At 55.6% G+C, this 18,994-nt stretch overlaps 1 protein-coding gene across 1 annotated transcript; it reads left to right on the top strand.

Annotated features, from left to right (window-relative positions):
* Positions 1–9,447: 9,447 nt before the first annotated feature.
* RPP25L (ribonuclease P/MRP subunit p25 like) lies at positions 9,448–18,431 on the top strand. The gene is made up of 2 exons (XM_054032872.1): positions 9,448–9,557; positions 17,664–18,431. The coding sequence occupies exon 2, from the start codon at positions 17,670–17,672 to the stop codon at positions 18,228–18,230; it is 561 nt and encodes a 186-aa protein (XP_053888847.1). The 5' UTR covers positions 9,448–9,557; positions 17,664–17,669; the 3' UTR covers positions 18,231–18,431.
* The last annotated feature ends 563 nt before the right edge of the window (positions 18,432–18,994 follow it).

Below are 18,994 nucleotides of genomic sequence, written 5' to 3'. Positions count from 1 at the left end.
TGTACTTCCGGGAGGCATTAATATTAATGGCATAAGAGGGGGTGTATTGCAATAAGGTACAGGTCACATTATTAGTCACTGGAATAATTTCTATGCAGGTAAAATTTCCAGTGGCAGAACAAACTCTTTGGGTATTTGTTTGATTATTCACTAATTGGGTGACCAAATAACAATAAGGGCCTCTCTCATTTAACACAGTACAAATTCCAGGAACAACCATCATATCTACTTCACTATAGAACCCATCAATTGCAATTATTAATTCTTGGGGTTCGCTGGTAGTGATATCATGTACTTCTATCTCTACTGATCCATTTGTTTTCCATTCAATTGTTCGCTCATATACATTATCCTGAACTTTAAAGAATAATTTCTCTGAACAAAATTTCAGTAAATCACTAAGATGTGAAAGCCTTGGCCAATGGGTTTCATTGGAATATACAGTACTGTTTGTATCTGGGTAAGTTATAGTGGTGGTGGCAGGGGTCAAAGGACTAGTGGTGGGCGTAGTCTTCGTGGTGGCAAGGCGTTTTTGATATTCGTCATCTGAAAGCCAATTAGGGAGGACAGTGCATCCTGAAGGTACCTGTCCATAAGCACAGATCCCTGATCCTGGAAGAAATCCAAACCACCACTGGACCCCGCATTCCCAGGAACGATCCCCACAATTCCCTCCTTGCCAATAAACAATGCTCCGTCTCTTCCACCAGGGCCAGTTCTTAATGTCTCTTGTAGTCAGGAATCCCTGGACTTTGGTGTTTTTAGCAGAACGAGTGTTTCTTCTTTTCTTCTCCAAAAGTAGTTGTGATTCACCATAGTGCAGGGGAGAGGTTACTAGCACTTCACCCTGTACTGGTGTGATTCCTGTAAAAGAATTCAAAGGCACTGTAGATCTGTCAGTGGACAAGGGAGAGGTTACTAGCACTTCACCTTGTCCTCCTTCCCTGCTGTCCAGGAGGCACAGCAGAGCTAGCAGGAGAAATAGGCTGATCATCAGCTGAAGAATCCTCTCCAGGTGGAGGGGTCTTTTTGCAGTGCGAAGCATGGGTCCAGGTGGGCAGTCCTTGGCACTTCACAGCAGTGTTGGTGGTTAACAGGACTTGGAAAGGGCCCTTCCAGCGTGGAGCCAGGGCAGTCTTTCGCTGATGGACCTTTATGTAGACCCAGTCTCCTGGTTCCAGTGAGTGGCAGGGCTGCACAGGATCCTTGGGTAGTGCTTCTTTCACCTGTGTATAAAAAGACTTAACACATTTCATTAGTGCCTGACAATACTTAAGCATTGTGTCATCCATTAAATGAATGTCCATCTGAGCTAGGGTCAGTGGGGGCGCAGTTGGTAGTCGCATCAGGCGCCCCGTCAAAATCTCATGAGGGCTGAGTCCAGTCTTTCGATTGGGAGTGGCCCTCATACTCATTAGTGCCAGAGGAAGGGCATCTGGCCACTTTAAGTTTGTTTCAGCACAAATCTTGGCCAGTTTATTTTTCAGAATTCCATTCTGGCGTTCCACTGCCCCGGCAGACGGCGGGTGGTGGGGGCAGTGAAGATTGTGTTGAATCTGCAAAGCTGCACATAACTCCTTTACAATCTGTCCCGTAAAATGAGTTCCACGGTCACTGTTGATACTCACAGGGATGCCAAATCGGGGTACAAAATCTTTAAGCAGAAGTTTCACAACAGTCCTGGCATCTGCTTTCCTGCAGGGAAAAGCTTCAACCCAATTTGAAAATACATCCACCAAAACCAATACATATTCATAGCCACAACATTTAGACAGTTGAATAAAATCAATCTGAATATTTACAAAAGGTCCCCAAGGGGGAGGGGGAGCTGCCTGACTAACTTGAACAGCTTTCCCAATGTTATGCTGCTGACAAATCACACATTGTTGACAGTAGTGATGTGCAATGACTGGGAACCCGAACGCACACCAATCTCGGTTAACTGCAGCAACCATCCCCCCTTTGCTCATGTGAGCCATTCCGTGGTATACACGAGCAAGATAGGGCATTAGCATCTTCGGGGCAACCAGGCGACCAGCTGGGGCACGCCAAAGATGGTCAGGGTGTAGAATACAGCCATTAGCACTCCATAAACGTTTCTCAGCTGCTGGTGCCGCTTCCTGGATCTTGGCCAGATCCTCAAGGGAGGCTAGTGGAGGCTGCTCAATCAAAGCACAAGTATATTCAGCCTGAGGGGCAGAAAGGGCCGCTGCTTTGGCTGCAGAGTCTGCCAAAGCATTTCCACGGGTAACTTCATCATGAGGGGTCTGGTGAGCTGTACATTTCACGACAGCTATCGCTTTGGGCAATACAAGGGCGTCCAGAAGAGCAGAGACATACAGACTATTCTTAATAGGAGAACCAGTGGATGTAAGGAAACCTCTATACTTCCAGAGCAAACCACAGTCATGTCCCACTCCAAAAGCATAACGAGAGTCTGTATAAATTGTAACTGCCTGATCCTGAGCTAGAATGCAGGCTCGCGTTAAAGCCACAAGTTCGGCCACTGGAGAAGAAAACACAGAAGGAAGAAAAGCACTTTCAATAACAGCATGGGCAGAGCACACAGCATAACCAGCAACCAATTGAACCTTAGAATCTCGCAAGCACGAACCATCCACAAAGTAAATAAGATCAGGATTTTGCAAAGGCACATCTAGCAAATCATCTCTTGGACGGGAGAGGACCGATGTCACCGACACACAGTCATGTGGGTCTCCGTCCTCTGGCCCAGGCAACAAGGAGGCAGGATTTAGAACGGGGCAACGAGCCAAAGTAACATGAGATGAAGACAACAAGACAAGCTCATATTTTGTGAGACGAGAAGTGGATAGATGCTGTGTCTTAGATTTTAACAAGAGTGCAGCCACAGCATGAGGGACAGCAACAATCAAAGGAGATCCTAAGACAATAGATTTGGATACTTGAACAGCAAGGGCCGCTGCAGCCACAGCACGCAGGCAAGGGGGAAATCCAGCTGCCACAGCGTCTAGGGCAGTACTGTAATAAGCAATGGGACGGTGTTTATCTCCGTGCTTTTGCGTTAGTACAGCCAAAGCAAACCCATTACGCTCATGACAGAAAAGAGTGAAGAGTTTAGCATAATCAGGAAGTCCCAGGGCCGGTGCACTGGACAGGCTTTGCTTGATAGCAACAAAAGTTCGTTCAGCCTCTGGAGACCAAGGAAGAGGCTCAGGGGTACCTGACTTAGTCAGATCCTGTAAAGGTTTAATCATTGTTGCATAGCCTAAAATCCACTGTCTGCAGTACCCAGTCATGCCAAGAAAAGTACGCATTTGAGAAACAGTACCAGGCCTAGGCATATTTAAAATAGCTGAAATCCGAGAATCTGATAAATGACGAGTACCAGGGGAAATATCATGACCAAGGTAATGAACCCTGGGCTGACACAGCTGGAGTTTTTCCTGGGATGCCTTGTGACCCTTAGCAGCTAAGGCAGTCAAAAGAATCAAAGTATCAGCTTTACAAGATTCAAAAGAAAGGGATGCCAGCAAAAGATCATCCACATACTGTATAAGCACTGATTTACCTGGAAAAACCACATCATCCAGATCCTTCTTCAGAATCTGGGAAAACAAGGATGGGGACTCAGTATACCCTTGGGGTAACCGAGTCCAGGTGTACTGGCGTCCTTTATAGGTAAAGGCAAACAGATACTGACTCTCAGGGTGAATGGGGATAGAAAAGAAAGCTGAACAAAGGTCCACAACAGTAAAGTGGGTGGCTGAAGGGGGAATACAAGAAAGAATTGTAGCTGGATTTGGAACCACAGGAAAGGAAGGCAAAACAACAGCATTAATCGCGCGGAGATCTTGAACAAACCGATAGGTGTTCTTTCCTGGCTTCTTTACAGGAAAGATAGGAGTATTACAAGAACTGGTGGTGGCAACAATAACACCCTGCTGTAATAAAGACTCCATTACTGGGGCTATCCCTTCCTCTGCCTCAGGACGCAGAGGGTACTGGGGAACCCTTGGCAAAGCTTTAGAAGGATCAACAAAAATCTTAACCGGTTCGGCTGTGCGAATCTGTCCCACTTCGTTTGCATGCCGAGACCAGAGATGGGGGGGAACTTGTGACAACAAGTGCACAAGGTCCGGGCTACGAGTTGTTGGTAATTTAGCGGGCTCTGCTATGTGGAGTGTCGCCAACACTAGATTGGTATTCTCCTCAGGAACCTGTAAGAATACGCCATCTGGTGTGCAATAGATAGTACAGCCTAATTTACACAAAAGATCCCTTCCCAGCAGATTCACAGGAGAGGAGGGGCTGAGCAAGAATGCGTGTTCATTAGCAAGGGGCCCTAGTGAAACCGCAAGGGGTTTTGTGACAGGATGCAAAACAGGTTGATTTGAAATGCCAACGGCATTTACAGACAAAGCTGACAAAGGAACAGAGGGAAACTCCGAGGATCTTAGAGCAGATCTACTAGCTCCAGTATCCACAAGACAAGTAACAGATTGTCCTGCAATTTCACAATTTACATAGGGACCTTCTTGATTAATGGGAATTAAAGGATTCATGATGCAGTTACGTTCCCTCAGGCTGTCCTAGTCAGAGGTAGTTTGTGGGGTAAGAGTAGACGCTTCAGGATTTGGGAAAGGAGGTGGAGGGTTCTGAGATAATCGGGCTGGGCACGCATTTTTCCAGTATCCCTCTTGGCCACAAGAGTAGCATGCAGTGTACCTGGACTGGGCAGGATCCGAGGGACCTTTCCCTCTTCCTCGCCCACGACCTCGTTCTCGTCCTCCTTTCATTCCCCCACGGCCCTGGGTTTGATAAGTTTTTAACTGCAAGGCCAAAAGTTTTGTTTCAGTAGTCTCTTTCTTCTGCTCTATGCAAGCTGTACAATGATTGGCGACTGTCACCAGTTCAGAAAGGGGTTTCGTTTGCCAGCCAATGCAGATAGTTCTTAACTGCTGCTGAATCTTTGGTAAGAGTCCCTGAACGAAAGCAGCCCCTACTGCCTCTCTGGCATTTTGAGCTGGCTGAGTGATTCCCGAATGTTGTTCAAAAACCTTAGTCAGTCTATCTAGATAATCAGCAGGGGACTCTCCTTTATTCTGTTTACAGTAGGTAATCTTTGTCCAATCTGTCTTCTTAGGGCAGACTTCCATAATAGAATTTAAGAGACGGTCCCTAGCCTCTCTTAAATCACGGTCAATTCCAGGGTCGGCCCCTGGCCAAGCTGCCTGTCTGGTAAGCCGTTGTTGAACTTCGGCTGGCATAACCATCCGCAAGAGTTGATTAATGTCTGCCCAAGATGGATTATAACACTGAACCACCGTCCGGAGCTCGTCTCTAAATTTTTCTGGCTCCTCCCTGACATTAGGAAATTCCTTCACCAAGGTTCTCAGATCTCCTGGTGACCACGGGGCATGCACTGTAACCAACTGTCCTGCAGTCCCAGGCAGTTCTCTTAAAGGATCCTGGAGTGTCTGGGCTACGCTTTTAGTAAAGTAACGGGTACCCTCCTCAGAAGGACCAGACTCGGGAGAGCTCCTGGGAAGATCAGAATCACCCCTTTGTGGTGAAGAGGAGGCTTCTCTCTCAGGAGAAGAAAGAACAATTTGTGCAGCTGATACATGCGGTGGTGAAGCTGGCACTGCCGGGTGAGGTTCGTTAGCAGACCCAGGCAGCGGAGGGGGAGGAGGCGGCACGGGCTGCTGCTGCTGAATGTTACTGAAAAAATTGACAATGTCCTCAGCAGTTTCCTCCTTACTCTCAGCCCTAACTAATTGGGGATAAAGAGGAGCAGAAGGAATTGCTCGAGGGGGAAGACAGCTGGATGCCTTACATTTAAGTTGTAAATTGTGTACTTGGGCTTTTAATTTTTCCTGGGAGTCCTTTAGACTCCGCACCCGAGACTCGTGGAGTCTCTTTGTTGCTTCCTCCCACCAACAGACAAATTGCTCCCAGTGCGTATTAGAGGCTTTTGGCGAAGCCAGGGTTTCTCTGAGATATTTAAGTTTATCTAAATCGAAGGTACCTTCTAGTGGGCATTGTTTAGATGGATTTGCACGCGTGTAAAGATTCCAATTATCTAAATACTTGCAGGTTGTCGGACCATAATGTACGTACATGAAATAAGCTGGGGTACCCTTAGGGGGTGAAAGGGAATGCTTAGACTGTCCCCCACCCATTTTCTAATCACACACACAGGGAGGAGGATGCCCTGTCCGCGCTAGCGGCACATAAACTAAGGATCTCTCCCTACAGGGTATTCACACAGGAGAGACTAACGAGGATAGCCACGACCCTCCTACACCTCCCTTCAGCAAAGAGCGTCGGCTAGTCTCAGAGAGACGGCGCCGCTTACTCTGTTGCATCCAGTGAGATGATCAGACTGTCAGTGGCTCACACGGAGAGGAAAAGGGGAGGGAAGATGGGTTCACACACTCCTAGACCCAGGTAGCCTCCTCGCCGGACGATGCCAGGCCAAGTCAGCCCACCATGGGTCGGATCTCCTAAAAGATCCTCTAGTTACCGGGCTTGCGTTAGAGTAGTTCTGGTCACAAGCCAAAAGACTTCGCAGAGTACTCTGGGCGTCTTCCGGTAACATTCAATTCACACTGGTGTACACACACACACACACACACACACCCCAAGGCCTTATTCCAGGTACTATTCCCAAGTACCTCGATGTATCACTCGAGGTGGTAACAACCCCTCAACACTGGTGCATACCTATGCACCTCGCATATGCATACAGGGGGCGGCAAACAATTCCCCTACGCCGCTCAGCATCTGACCTTGCTGCACAGTCAATAAGTTCGGATGGCGTGAGCCCAACAGGGACAGACGGCCCCACGGACAGTCCTCCTCCGACACCCCAATAGAGATTTCAAAAGGTCTCTTACCTCTATTGTGGCGCCATGGGGTTCGAAGGGGAACGATCCGTAGCAGCTGCCGATGCTTCTGTGGGCGTTGCCATCCCGGACGAGCCCCCAAATTGTCGGAGAAAAACACAGTTCTCACTTTTTGTTTGGGTACAGCAAGTCAGATGCTTTATTTCTCTCACAATTGCACAGAGGGAGAGAGCTAAGCAGGTCTCTCTACAGGTAAACAATTACAGCAAACCTTTATACCTTTCATTACAGACAATAACAAGCAACAGCTGCATTTTGTTTATACATAGTCCATCTTGATATCTTATTTTTCTCACTTGTTTTGACTCTAGCCTACATACAATATTTTCTACACATTATCTACACAAGGTCGCAATAATTTCTCACACAGTTCTTTCCCACTCGCCTCACACAACCCTCGCTTCTACAAATCTCGCGTTATTAGGGTTACAGTTAGCCTGACTCTTGTGTCATGCATTGCAGTTCCTTCCTGTCAGTTCTTTCTCTGCTTCCACACCGGCCAATGGGAGCTGTGGGAAGCAACAGAGATTCTGTCTCGATTCCGCCACCTCCTGCCTGGCATCCCACAACAGAAGAAACAATACACACATTCCTTATAGATATTATGTATTGGGTCCATTTGATCTATGCCCAGGTTGGATGGACAGACTCGGTATTCTGTCGGTGGCCTACCCTTTTGACTTCTCTCAGCCTAAGATTTTCGGTTCCAAGTGCTGCCAGCAAGACCCTTGCAGTGAGAGCTGCACTGTGCCTGAAGGCAGGCGTCTACTTTTCATTTGAATTTCAGAAGTTCAATTTCTTCCCTTTGAAGATCACTTTCCAGGAACATTTTATGCTGCTTGTCATGCTCAATTGCAGAGGCTTTATGATCCCTCCTAAAATATTCACAAAGGCCGCCTCAAGCAGAGCGAAAGCCTCACCCAGGAAAACAAGGGGAAGGAAGAGCCAGGTTTGCTTTTACTAGGGGATGTTCATCTGAGGCAGGGGTTTCCCTCCTTTCAAACAAAATCTTTGAAATCCCTTTAGATGTGAAGAGCTGTTTTGCTGTCAGGCCAGATCCCTGAAGCTTTAATTGGGTTCTTCCAGCCTTGAGATCAATGCCTCTACAGGGCTCTGCAAGGCGGTTCGGGAGCAGTGCTGTGGTTATTGGACCCTGGTGGCCAAGCATTGGGAAGAGGAGGGTGTCCTGCTTGCCAAATCCAAAGACAAGGTTATTCAGGAAGCTGTGCTCTTCAGAGTTGCTATTAAACATATGTCATTGCGATGGGAATGGCGGGACAGCAGGTGTGTTGTGACCACTGCTTATCATCCTGATCACAGTCATCTCATTGTTTCCTTGTGCTCCCCTCATTTGTCTGCTGTATCCATCTGTTGTCCCTCATCTTATACATAAACTGTAAGCTCTTCAGGGCAGAGACTGGCTCTTGTCCATTGTTTGTGCCTCCCGCAATGGGACTGGTGCCTGTAGATGCTACTGTAATGCAGGTAAGTCTCTCTCAGTATATAAATTACACTATTTTTAAAGCCCACTCTGTTCCTCAAGTTACCATAGTTGGGCACTTACACCAGTTTTTTGATCATCTTATACCTGACATGTAACTTACGTTGCTTACATCACCTGCAGGAGGCAGGAAGGATTTTTTCCCCCTGGATGCACAATTGGCCAATGCTCTCAGGTGTTACATATTATACACTGATAGAAAGAGACCTTCTAAAAACGTTAAAATGTCTGACTGGCACGCGAACCCTTAAATTAGAGTGAATAAATGAAGACTCGGCACCCCACTTCTGAAAGGTTACCGACCCCTGGTCTAAATAGCGCAGACAAAGGATGGGAAGGGGGGAAACTGAGGCACAGAGGGATTAAAATGACTTGCCCAAAATCATACAGCCAGATTGGCCGAGCCGGATCTAAGACCCCAATCTCTTGACTCCCAGTCCACTGTCCCATCCAGCCTCTCTCCTGCTACCTGGACACAACAGACACAATAGTCACTTCCTGTCCTAAACTGTCCTGCAGCAGTCCGGGGAGCGGTGCCACCGCTGACCCGTCTTCACCCGCGAGGGGCTGGGGCCATGACAGCGGTTGCCAGGCAGGAGCAGGTTGCCCATGGGGACGCCTGTCGGCGGGGCAGGCGCCTGCCAGCTCGGGGGTGTCTCCCCGGTCCTGGGGTCTGGTCCTGCCTACAAGCATCCTCGCCCTGTGACGTCACGCACCGCCTGTTGTCATAGTAACCACTGCTGTCACAGGGGTACCCCTAGTCGGTAGCGGAGCGGCCAGGGCGCCATGGAAACGCCGCGGGAGGGCGGGGCTGGGTCTCTGACAGGCGGGGGGCGGGGCGCACTATGGGCTATGGCCGGGAACCCAGCGGGGCCGCCACGACGCACCAACGGCCGCTGAGGAGGGGGCGTGAGTGACGCCGAGCGAACGCGACGGCGCAGGGGGCACGAGGTGCGGGGTGATCACGTGACGGGGCGGGGCGGCCAGACTCGCGGCCGTTGGCGCACGCAGCCAGGGGTGAGGGCGGGGCGCATGCGCCCCCCCGACCGTCACTCTGCGCACCCCGCCCCCTGACGTCACCCGTGCGACGCGCTCCTCTGCCGGAAACCGCCGCTGGGGCTCGCGGGGCCGGTGGCGCGTGCGGCGTTTCGCTGCGGCCGGGAACGGTGAGAGCGGCGGGGGCGGGGCCGGGGGCGGGGTAGGAGAGCGTCTCCCTCCCCCCGCGTGTCCCCCCCCTCGGGTCCCGGCCCCTCAGCCTCGTGACCGGGACACAGACCCCCTCCCCCGCCGGGCCCGCCCCTCCCCCGCGTGTGTCCCACCCCGCGCCCCGCCCTTATCTCACCCCCCTTCCAACCCTCAGACACAGACACCCCGTATCCGTCACCCCCGAGCAGAGACCCCCCCCATATCCACCCTCCCCGCAGCCCCGAGCAGAGACCCCCCCCATATCCACCCTCCCCGCAGCCCCGAGCAGAGACCCCCCATATCCACCCACCCCGCAGCCCCGAGCAGAGACCCCCCATATCCACCCTCCCCGCAGCCCCGAGCAGAGACCCCCCCCCATATCCACCCTCCCCGCAGCCTCGAGCAGAGACCCCCCCATATCCACCCTCCCCGCAGCCCCGAGCAGAGACCCCCCATATCCACCCTCCCCGCAGCCCCGAGCAGAGACCCCCCATATCCACCCTCCCCGCAGCCCCGAGCAGAGACCCCCCATATCCACCCTCCCCGCAGCCTCGAGCAGAGACCCCCCCATATCCACCCTCCCCGCAGCCTCGAGCAGAGACCCCCCCATATCCACTCTCCTCGCACCTTGAGTGGAAATCCCCCGCACCCCTGAGCAGAGACCCCCCCATATCCACCCTCCCCGCAGCCCCGAGCAGAGACCCCCCCCATATCCACCCTCCCCGCAGCCCCGAGCAGAGACCCCCCCATATCCACCCACCCCGCAGCCCCGAGCAGAGACCCCCCATATCCACCCTCCCCGCAGCCCCGAGCAGAGACCCCCCATATCCACCCTCCCCGCAGCCCCGAGCAGAGACCCCCCCCCATATCCACCCTCCCCGCAGCCCCGAGCAGGGACCCCCCCGTATCCACCCTCCCCGCAGCCCCGAGCAGGGACCCCCCCGTATCCACCCTCCCCGCAGCCCCGAGCAGAGACCCCCCATATCCACCCTCCCCGCAGCCTCGAGCAGAGACCCCCCCATATCCACCCTCCCCGCAGCCTCGAGCAGAGACCCCCCCATATCCACCCTCCCCGCAGCCCCGAGCAGAGACCCCCCATATCCACCCTCCCCGCAGCCCCGAGCAGAGACCCCCCATATCCACCCTCCCCGCAGCCTCGAGCAGAGACCCCCCCATATCCACCCTCCCCGCAGCCTCGAGCAGAGACCCCCCCATATCCACTCTCCTCGCACCTTGAGTGGAAATCCCCCGCACCCCTGAGCAGAGACCCCCCCATATCCACCCTCCCCGCAGCCCCGAGCAGAGACCCCCCCCATATCCACCCTCCCCGCAGCCCCGAGCAGAGACCCCCCCCCCATATCCACCCTCCCCGCAGCCCCGAGCAGAGACCCCCCCCCCATATCCACCCTCCCCGCAGCCCCGAGCAGGGACCCCCATATCCACCCTCCCTGCAGCCCCGAGCAGGGACCCCCATATCCACCCTCCCCGCAGCCCTGAGCAGACACCCCCCCATATCCACCCTCCCCGCAGCCCGGAGCAGAGACCCCCCCATATCCACCCTCCCCGCAGCCCCGAGCAGAGACCCCCCATATCCACCCTCCCCGCAGCCTCGAGCAGAGACCCCCCCATATCCACCCTCCCCGCAGCCTCGAGCAGAGACCCCCCCATATCCACTCTCCTCGCACCTTGAGTGGAAATCCCCCGCACCCCTGAGCAGAGACCCCCCCATATCCACCCTCCCCGCAGCCCCGAGCAGAGACCCCCCCCATATCCACCCTCCCCGCAGCCCCGAGCAGAGACCCCCCCATATCCACCCACCCCGCAGCCCCGAGCAGAGACCCCCCATATCCACCCTCCCCGCAGCCCCGAGCAGAGACCCCCCATATCCACCCTCCCCGCAGCCCCGAGCAGAGACCCCCCCCCATATCCACCCTCCCCGCAGCCCCGAGCAGGGACCCCCCCGTATCCACCCTCCCCGCAGCCCCGAGCAGGGACCCCCCCGTATCCACCCTCCCCGCAGCCCCGAGCAGAGACCCCCCATATCCACCCTCCCCGCAGCCTCGAGCAGAGACCCCCCCATATCCACCCTCCCCGCAGCCTCGAGCAGAGACCCCCCCATATCCACCCTCCCCGCAGCCCCGAGCAGAGACCCCCCATATCCACCCTCCCCGCAGCCCCGAGCAGAGACCCCCCATATCCACCCTCCCCGCAGCCTCGAGCAGAGACCCCCCCATATCCACCCTCCCCGCAGCCTCGAGCAGAGACCCCCCCATATCCACTCTCCTCGCACCTTGAGTGGAAATCCCCCGCACCCCTGAGCAGAGACCCCCCCATATCCACCCTCCCCGCAGCCCCGAGCAGAGACCCCCCCCATATCCACCCTCCCCGCAGCCCCGAGCAGAGACCCCCCCCCCATATCCACCCTCCCCGCAGCCCCGAGCAGAGACCCCCCCCCCATATCCACCCTCCCCGCAGCCCCGAGCAGGGACCCCCATATCCACCCTCCCTGCAGCCCCGAGCAGGGACCCCCATATCCACCCTCCCCGCAGCCCTGAGCAGACACCCCCCCATATCCACCCTCCCCGCAGCCCGGAGCAGAGACCCCCCCATATCCACCCTCCCCGCAGCCCCGAGCAGAGACCCCCCATATCCACCCTCCCCGCAGCCCCGAGCAGAGACCCCCCCATATCCATCACCCCCGAGCAGGGACCCCCCATATCCACCTTCCCCGTAGCCCCGAGCACAGACCCCCCCATATCCATCACCCCCGAGCAGAGACCCCCCATATCCATCACCCCCGAGCAGGGACCCCCCATATCCACCCTCCCCGCAGCCCCGAGCAGGGACCCCCCCCATATCCACCCTCCCCGCAGCCTCGAGCAGAGACCCCCCCATATCCACCCTCCCCGCAGCCTCGAGCAGAGACCCCCCCCATATCCATCACCCCCGAGCAGAGACACCCCCCCATATCCACTCTCCCCGCAGCCCCGAGCAGGGACCCCCCCCATATCCACCCTCCCCGCAGCCTCGAGCAGAGACCTCCCCCATATCCATCACCCCCGAGCAGAGACACCCCCCCCATATCCACCCTCCCCGCAGCCCCGAGCAGGGACCCCTCCCATATCCACCCTCCCTGCAGCCTCGAGCAGAGACCCCCATATCCACCCTCCCCGCAGCCCCGAGCAGAGACCCCCCCATATCCACCCTCCCCGCAGCCTCGAGCAGAGACCCCCCCCATATCCACCCTCCCCGCAGCCTCGAGCAGAGACCCCCCCATATCCACCCTCCCCGCAGCCCCGAGCAGAGACCCCCCATATCCATCACCCCCGCAGCCCCGAGCAGAGACCCCCCCATATCCATCACCCCCGCAGCCTCGAGCAGAGACCCCCCCATATCCACCCTCCCCGCAGCCCCGAGCAGAGACCCCCCATATCCACCCTCCCCGCAGCCCCGAGCAGAGACCCCCCATATCCACCCTCCCCGCAGCCTCGAGCAGAGACCCCCCCATATCCACCCTCCCCGCAGCCTCGAGCAGAGACCCCCCCATATCCACTCTCCTCGCACCTTGAGTGGAAATCCCCCGCACCCCTGAGCAGAGACCCCCCCATATCCACCCTCCCCGCAGCCCCGAGCAGAGACCCCCCCCATATCCACCCTCCCCGCAGCCCCGAGCAGAGACCCCCCCCCCATATCCACCCTCCCCGCAGCCCCGAGCAGAGACCCCCCCCCCCATATCCACCCTCCCCGCAGCCCCGAGCAGGGACCCCCATATCCACCCTCCCTGCAGCCCCGAGCAGGGACCCCCATATCCACCCTCCCCGCAGCCCTGAGCAGACACCCCCCCATATCCACCCTCCCCGCAGCCCCGAGCAGAGACCCCCCATATCCACCCTCCCCGCAGCCCCGAGCAGAGACCCCCCCATATCCATCACCCCCGAGCAGGGACCCCCCATATCCACCTTCCCCGTAGCCCCGAGCACAGACCCCCCCATATCCATCACCCCCGAGCAGAGACCCCCCATATCCATCACCCCCGAGCAGGGACCCCCCATATCCACCCTCCCCGCAGCCCCGAGCAGGGACCCCCCCCATATCCACCCTCCCCGCAGCCTCGAGCAGAGACCCCCCCATATCCACCCTCCCCGCAGCCTCGAGCAGAGACCCCCCCCATATCCATCACCCCCGAGCAGAGACACCCCCCCATATCCACTCTCCCCGCAGCCCCGAGCAGGGACCCCCCCCATATCCACCCTCCCCGCAGCCTCGAGCAGAGACCTCCCCCATATCCATCACCCCCGAGCAGAGACACCCCCCCCATATCCACCCTCCCCGCAGCCCCGAGCAGGGACCCCTCCCATATCCACCCTCCCTGCAGCCTCGAGCAGAGACCCCCATATCCACCCTCCCCGCAGCCCCGAGCAGAGACCCCCCCATATCCACCCTCCCCGCAGCCTCGAGCAGAGACCCCCCCCATATCCACCCTCCCCGCAGCCTCGAGCAGAGACCCCCCCGTATCCACCCTCCCCGCAGCCCCGAGCAGGGACCCCCCCCATATCCACCCTCCCCGCAGCCCCGAGCAGAGACCCCCCATATCCACCCTCCCCGCAGCCCCGAGCAGGGACCCCCATATCCACCCTCCCCGCAGCCCCGAGCAGAGACCCCCCCATATCCACCCTCCCCGCAGCCTCGAGCAGGGACCCCCCCCATATCCACCCTCCCCGCAGCCTCGAGCAGAGACCCCCATATCCACCCTCCCCGCAGCCCCGAGCAGAGACCCCCCCCATATCCACCCTCCCCGCAGCCCCGAGCAGAGACCCCGCCATATCCACCCTCCCCGCAGCCTCGAGCAGAGACCCCCCCCATATCCACCCTCCCCGCAGCCCCGAGCAGGGACCCCCCCCATATCCACCCTCCCCGCAGCCCCGAGCAGGGACCCCCCGCATATCCACCCTCCCCGCAGCCCCAAGCAGGCACCCCCCATATCCACCCTCCCCGCAGCCCCGAGCAGGGACCCCCCATATCCACCCTCCCTGCACCCCCGAGCAGGGACCCCCCGTATCCGTCACCCCCGAGCAGGGATCCCCATATCCACCCTCCCCGCAGCCCCGAGCAGAGAACCCCCATATCCACCCTCCCTGCAGCCCCGAGCAGAGACCCCCGTATCCGTCATCCCCGAGCAGAGACCCCCCATATCCACCCTCCCCGCAGCCCCGAGCAGAGACCCCCATATCCATCACCCCTGAGCAGAGACCCCCATATCCACCCTCCCCGCAGCCCCGAGCAGAGACCCCCATATCCATCACCCCCGAGCAGGGACCCCCATATCCACCCTCCCCGCAGCCCCGAGCAGGGACCCCCATATCCACCCTCCCCGCAGCCCCGAGCAGAGACCCCCCATATCTACCCTCCCCGCACCCCCGAGCAGAGATCCCCCCATATCCACCCTCCCCGCACCCTGAGTGGAAATCCACCGCACCTCCGAGCAGAGACCCCCCATATCCGTCACCCCCGAGCAGAGACCCCCCCCATATGCACCCTCCCTGCACCCCCGAGCAGAGACCCCCCATATCCATCACCCCAAGCAGAGACCCCCCATATCCACTCTCCTCGCACCCTGAGTGGAAATCCCCTTGCACCCCCAAGCAGAGACCCCCATATCCATCCTCCTCACACCCTGAGTGGAAATCCCCCACACCCGCAAGCAGAGATCCCACTTCCCTTGTCTCCATCCCCCCTAGACCTCCAAGCGGAGACACCCCCCTGTCTCCATCCCCCCACACTCCTGAGCGGAGACCCCCCCCCTCCCCGTTTCCATCCCCGTACACTCAAGCAGAGATTCCTCTCATCCCTGTATCTATCACCCCAAGCAGAGACCCCCCTCCCCCCCATATCCATCCCCGAGCAGAGACCCCTGTATCCACTGATTCCCAAACCCCCATACACGCCGCTGAACAGAGACCCCCCTCCCCCATATTCATCCATCCCAACCCTTCCTATCCCCCTGAGCAGAGATCTCTCTCCTCCCATACCCATCTCCCCCCTCATCCCCTGAGCATAGACCCCCCCCCCCCATATCCATCCTGCCTTACTCCCTGCGCAGGCACCCTCCTCCCCCATATCCATCCATCGCCCACCGCCCCCCACGCACTCCTGAGTAGACACCTCCCTCCCCCCATATCATCCCCCTGCACTTCTGAGCAGAGACCCATTGTATCCATCTATCCCACCCCGGTATCCATTCCCCTGCACCACTGAGTGGAGACCTCTCTCTCCCCCATATCTATCCATCCTAACCCACACCCCTGAGCAGAGATCCCCTCACCTGTATCATCCCTCCACACCCCTGAACAGAGACCCTCCTCCCTTCCCTGTGTCCCTGAACAGAGACCCTCCCTTCCCCTATCCCTCCCTCCCATCGCTTCTATCTATCCCTCCCAATCCCTCCCATGCACATCCCTGAGCAGAGACCCTCCCCCATCCCCAGCATCTCTCCTTTCCAATCCTCCACCTACATCTATCCACCCAGTCCCACCCTGCTGAGTTGAGATCTTTACCCACCCACCCCCATCCATCCCAGTCCTCCTGTATGTTTCCCAACCCTCCTCTCAAACCCTAAGCAGAGACTCCCCCCCCCCTTCTCATTAGGGGGGACATATCTTTTCCCCCCAAAAAACCAGAGACCTCCATACTTTCATACCTTACATCAGCCAAGATCTAACCCCTGGCCTTGTACCATAACTGGCTAGAGTCAGGGGGCTCTGATCCTTCCAGTTCATCCAGCCTCCTTCAGTAAAATTCCCCTTCCTCTGGGCTGCATGTATCATCAGGCTTTGGGTTATTCTGGGGACGGGAATTGTTTGTCTCCGATGTGAAATAGCTTCAGGGTTCATGTTATGCTGGTTCCAGAGTCCCTCGTGGGGCACAAATGTGGTAAATGTCCCACTGACGTAAAAATAACAGTCCTTTCTTCCCCTGAGTTCGTTCCTGCATTTCACCAGTGACTCTATTTGTTTAGTTTTACCATTTCTCTATGCTTGGGACAGCAGGTTAGTTCAGTGTCTGGCTCCCATGTGCTAGCCACACAGAAGCAGTGCTTGGATTGCAGATAACGCATAGTAATGTTTGAATCCAAACTAGCCTGCCATTTATTATTTACTTTTTCAACATTTCAGATTCTTCCTACTAATGTTTTGTGTGACTGTCGTCATCTCTAACTCCAGAATTGTCTCTAAAATCTCTAACTCCAGTACTTGGCAGCATCTTAGACTGGAGAAGTTCATGTAATCGGGCAAATAACATTTTTAAGTAGAATGATGTGAAATGGAGGCGTTTGGTATGTTTGGGCCTACTACTCAGGATGCATTCTTCTATATCATGGTAGCTATAGGTGCCTAAAACTGTCCTGATCATTTCCAGGCAAATCTAAGCAGCATGAGTAAATAACTTCAGAGCAAAGACTGTCTTCCTGTGAGTCTGCAGCCTCTCGCACAATGAGATCCCTGGGTGCTGCCACAACACGAGTAGTTGAATATGAATTAAGATACTATTTAGATTATTGAGTTCAGCTAGGCACTCTAGAACAGGGGTTCTCAATCTTTTTCCTTCGGAGGCCCCCCAACATGCTATAAAAACTCCATGGTGGGGGAGGAGGGGCTGGGCTTCAGCCACTGGAGGGGGGTTGGGAGCCTCGGGGAATGTGGGGCTCAAGGCTTCTGCCCCTTGGGGTTGAGGAGTGGCTCGGGGAGCATCTGCTGGGGCACCGGTGATCCAGGCTTCAGCCGCTGTGGCTTGGGGCTCCGAGCATCCCTGTTTGGCGGACCTCCTGAAACGGAGTGGACCCCCAGTGGCCCACGGAGACCTGGCTGAGAACTGCTGCTCTAGAACATGCTAGAAGTCAGAATATAGTATTTAGCACAATGGGGTCCCAGTCCATGACAAGGTCTCGGGTGGTATGATAACAAAAATGAATAAAGTGTGGATTCTACTCAACTTTTATCAGTCAGGTAATGTAGCCCGTGAATTTAGGTATGTTGCCTTTGTGAATCATAATTAGAAATATTCATTGATGCTGTTCTTCTCATTTACAGTGGTGAATGATGGAGAATTATAAGAAATCCAAGATTGTGGAGAAGCCCTCTCCCCTTCCATTCACCAACCTGCCTTCAGATATTATCGAGATGAAAGTGAAGGATGGCAGCAAAATCAGAAATCTTATGGGTTATGCCATCGGCAAGATGGAGTCAGACTCAGTTAGGCAGATTCTTTTCACTGGCTCTGGCAAAGCCATCAGCAAGACTATCACTTGTGTGGAAATCATGAAGCGACGACTCAAGGGACTCCACCAAATCACCAAAGTGCTCTTCAAACAGACCGAAGAGATCTGGGAGCCCATTGTCCCTGAGGCTGGTCTAGATGCCTTGACAGTGAAGAGAAATATTCCTGCCATATGTGTCTTGCTGAGCAAAGAGGCGCTAGATTCCCAGGAGCCTGGGTATCAGGCCCCAGGCTCTTTTGATGCCTTCTGGATCGAGACACTTAAAGCAGAGTCCCAGGGACAAATTAAGAGAAAGCAGGGTGGAGGAAGGGGGGCTGGCCACACAGGAAAGCATCCTAGATCTGTTGGAGGACGTGGAGAATCCTACAAAAAGCCTTGAGGAAAAAGATAAATCAGAAGCAATTGTTAATGGCGTCAAGAACAAAAAACCGAGCCACCTAATGTGGCTCAAGTGCTACCACCAAACACAGAGTAGCTCCTTGGTAGAGAAGAGCTGAAACCTAGCACAATTGGGAGAGGGATGAGGGGCATGTGAAAACAGATATGGGCATAGCCATGGCAAATAAATTCTCATAACGAGTCTGGCATTCTATTTTGACAAGGTTTTTTGTTAGGTATATCTCAATATATTATCTCATAGAGCTGGAAGGGACCTTGAAAGGTCATCGAGTCCAGCACCCCACCTTCACTAGCAGGACCAAGCACTGATTTTTGCCCCAGATCCCTAAGTGGCCCCCTCAAGGATTGAACTCACAACCCTGGGTTTAGCAGGCCAATGCTCAAACCACTGAGCTATCCCTCCTTGTTGAAGACCTCCTTGGTGATACTTGGCTGCTTATGGTTTAAAAATGAGGCAAGGTAGACCAGACTTGCCCAAACTCTGTTTAATGGTAATTTGCCAGGAGTCATGAGGCCAAAACTAATCTGCATTAAATGGAGTAGGTTTCAGTTGCCCTGGATGCTGCTTTGAAGATGAAATGTGCTATGCCGCAGTCTGCGTGAGCCATGCGTCTGTATTAGAGATGAAAGGGTAGTGGGCTATGTTGTAGAACTCTGAGCTTGAGGTTGCATTTTTGGCTTTCCCAACTAGTATTGCAATGGCATTTTGTTGGACTGGACCTCCTAACAGAGCTTTTGGGCTCA

Source organism: Malaclemys terrapin, chromosome 6, assembly GCF_027887155.1.
Source record: "Malaclemys terrapin pileata isolate rMalTer1 chromosome 6, rMalTer1.hap1, whole genome shotgun sequence".
Classification (NCBI taxonomy): domain Eukaryota; kingdom Metazoa; phylum Chordata; order Testudines; family Emydidae; genus Malaclemys; species Malaclemys terrapin.
This window is presented reverse-complemented; position numbering and strand designations above follow the sequence as displayed.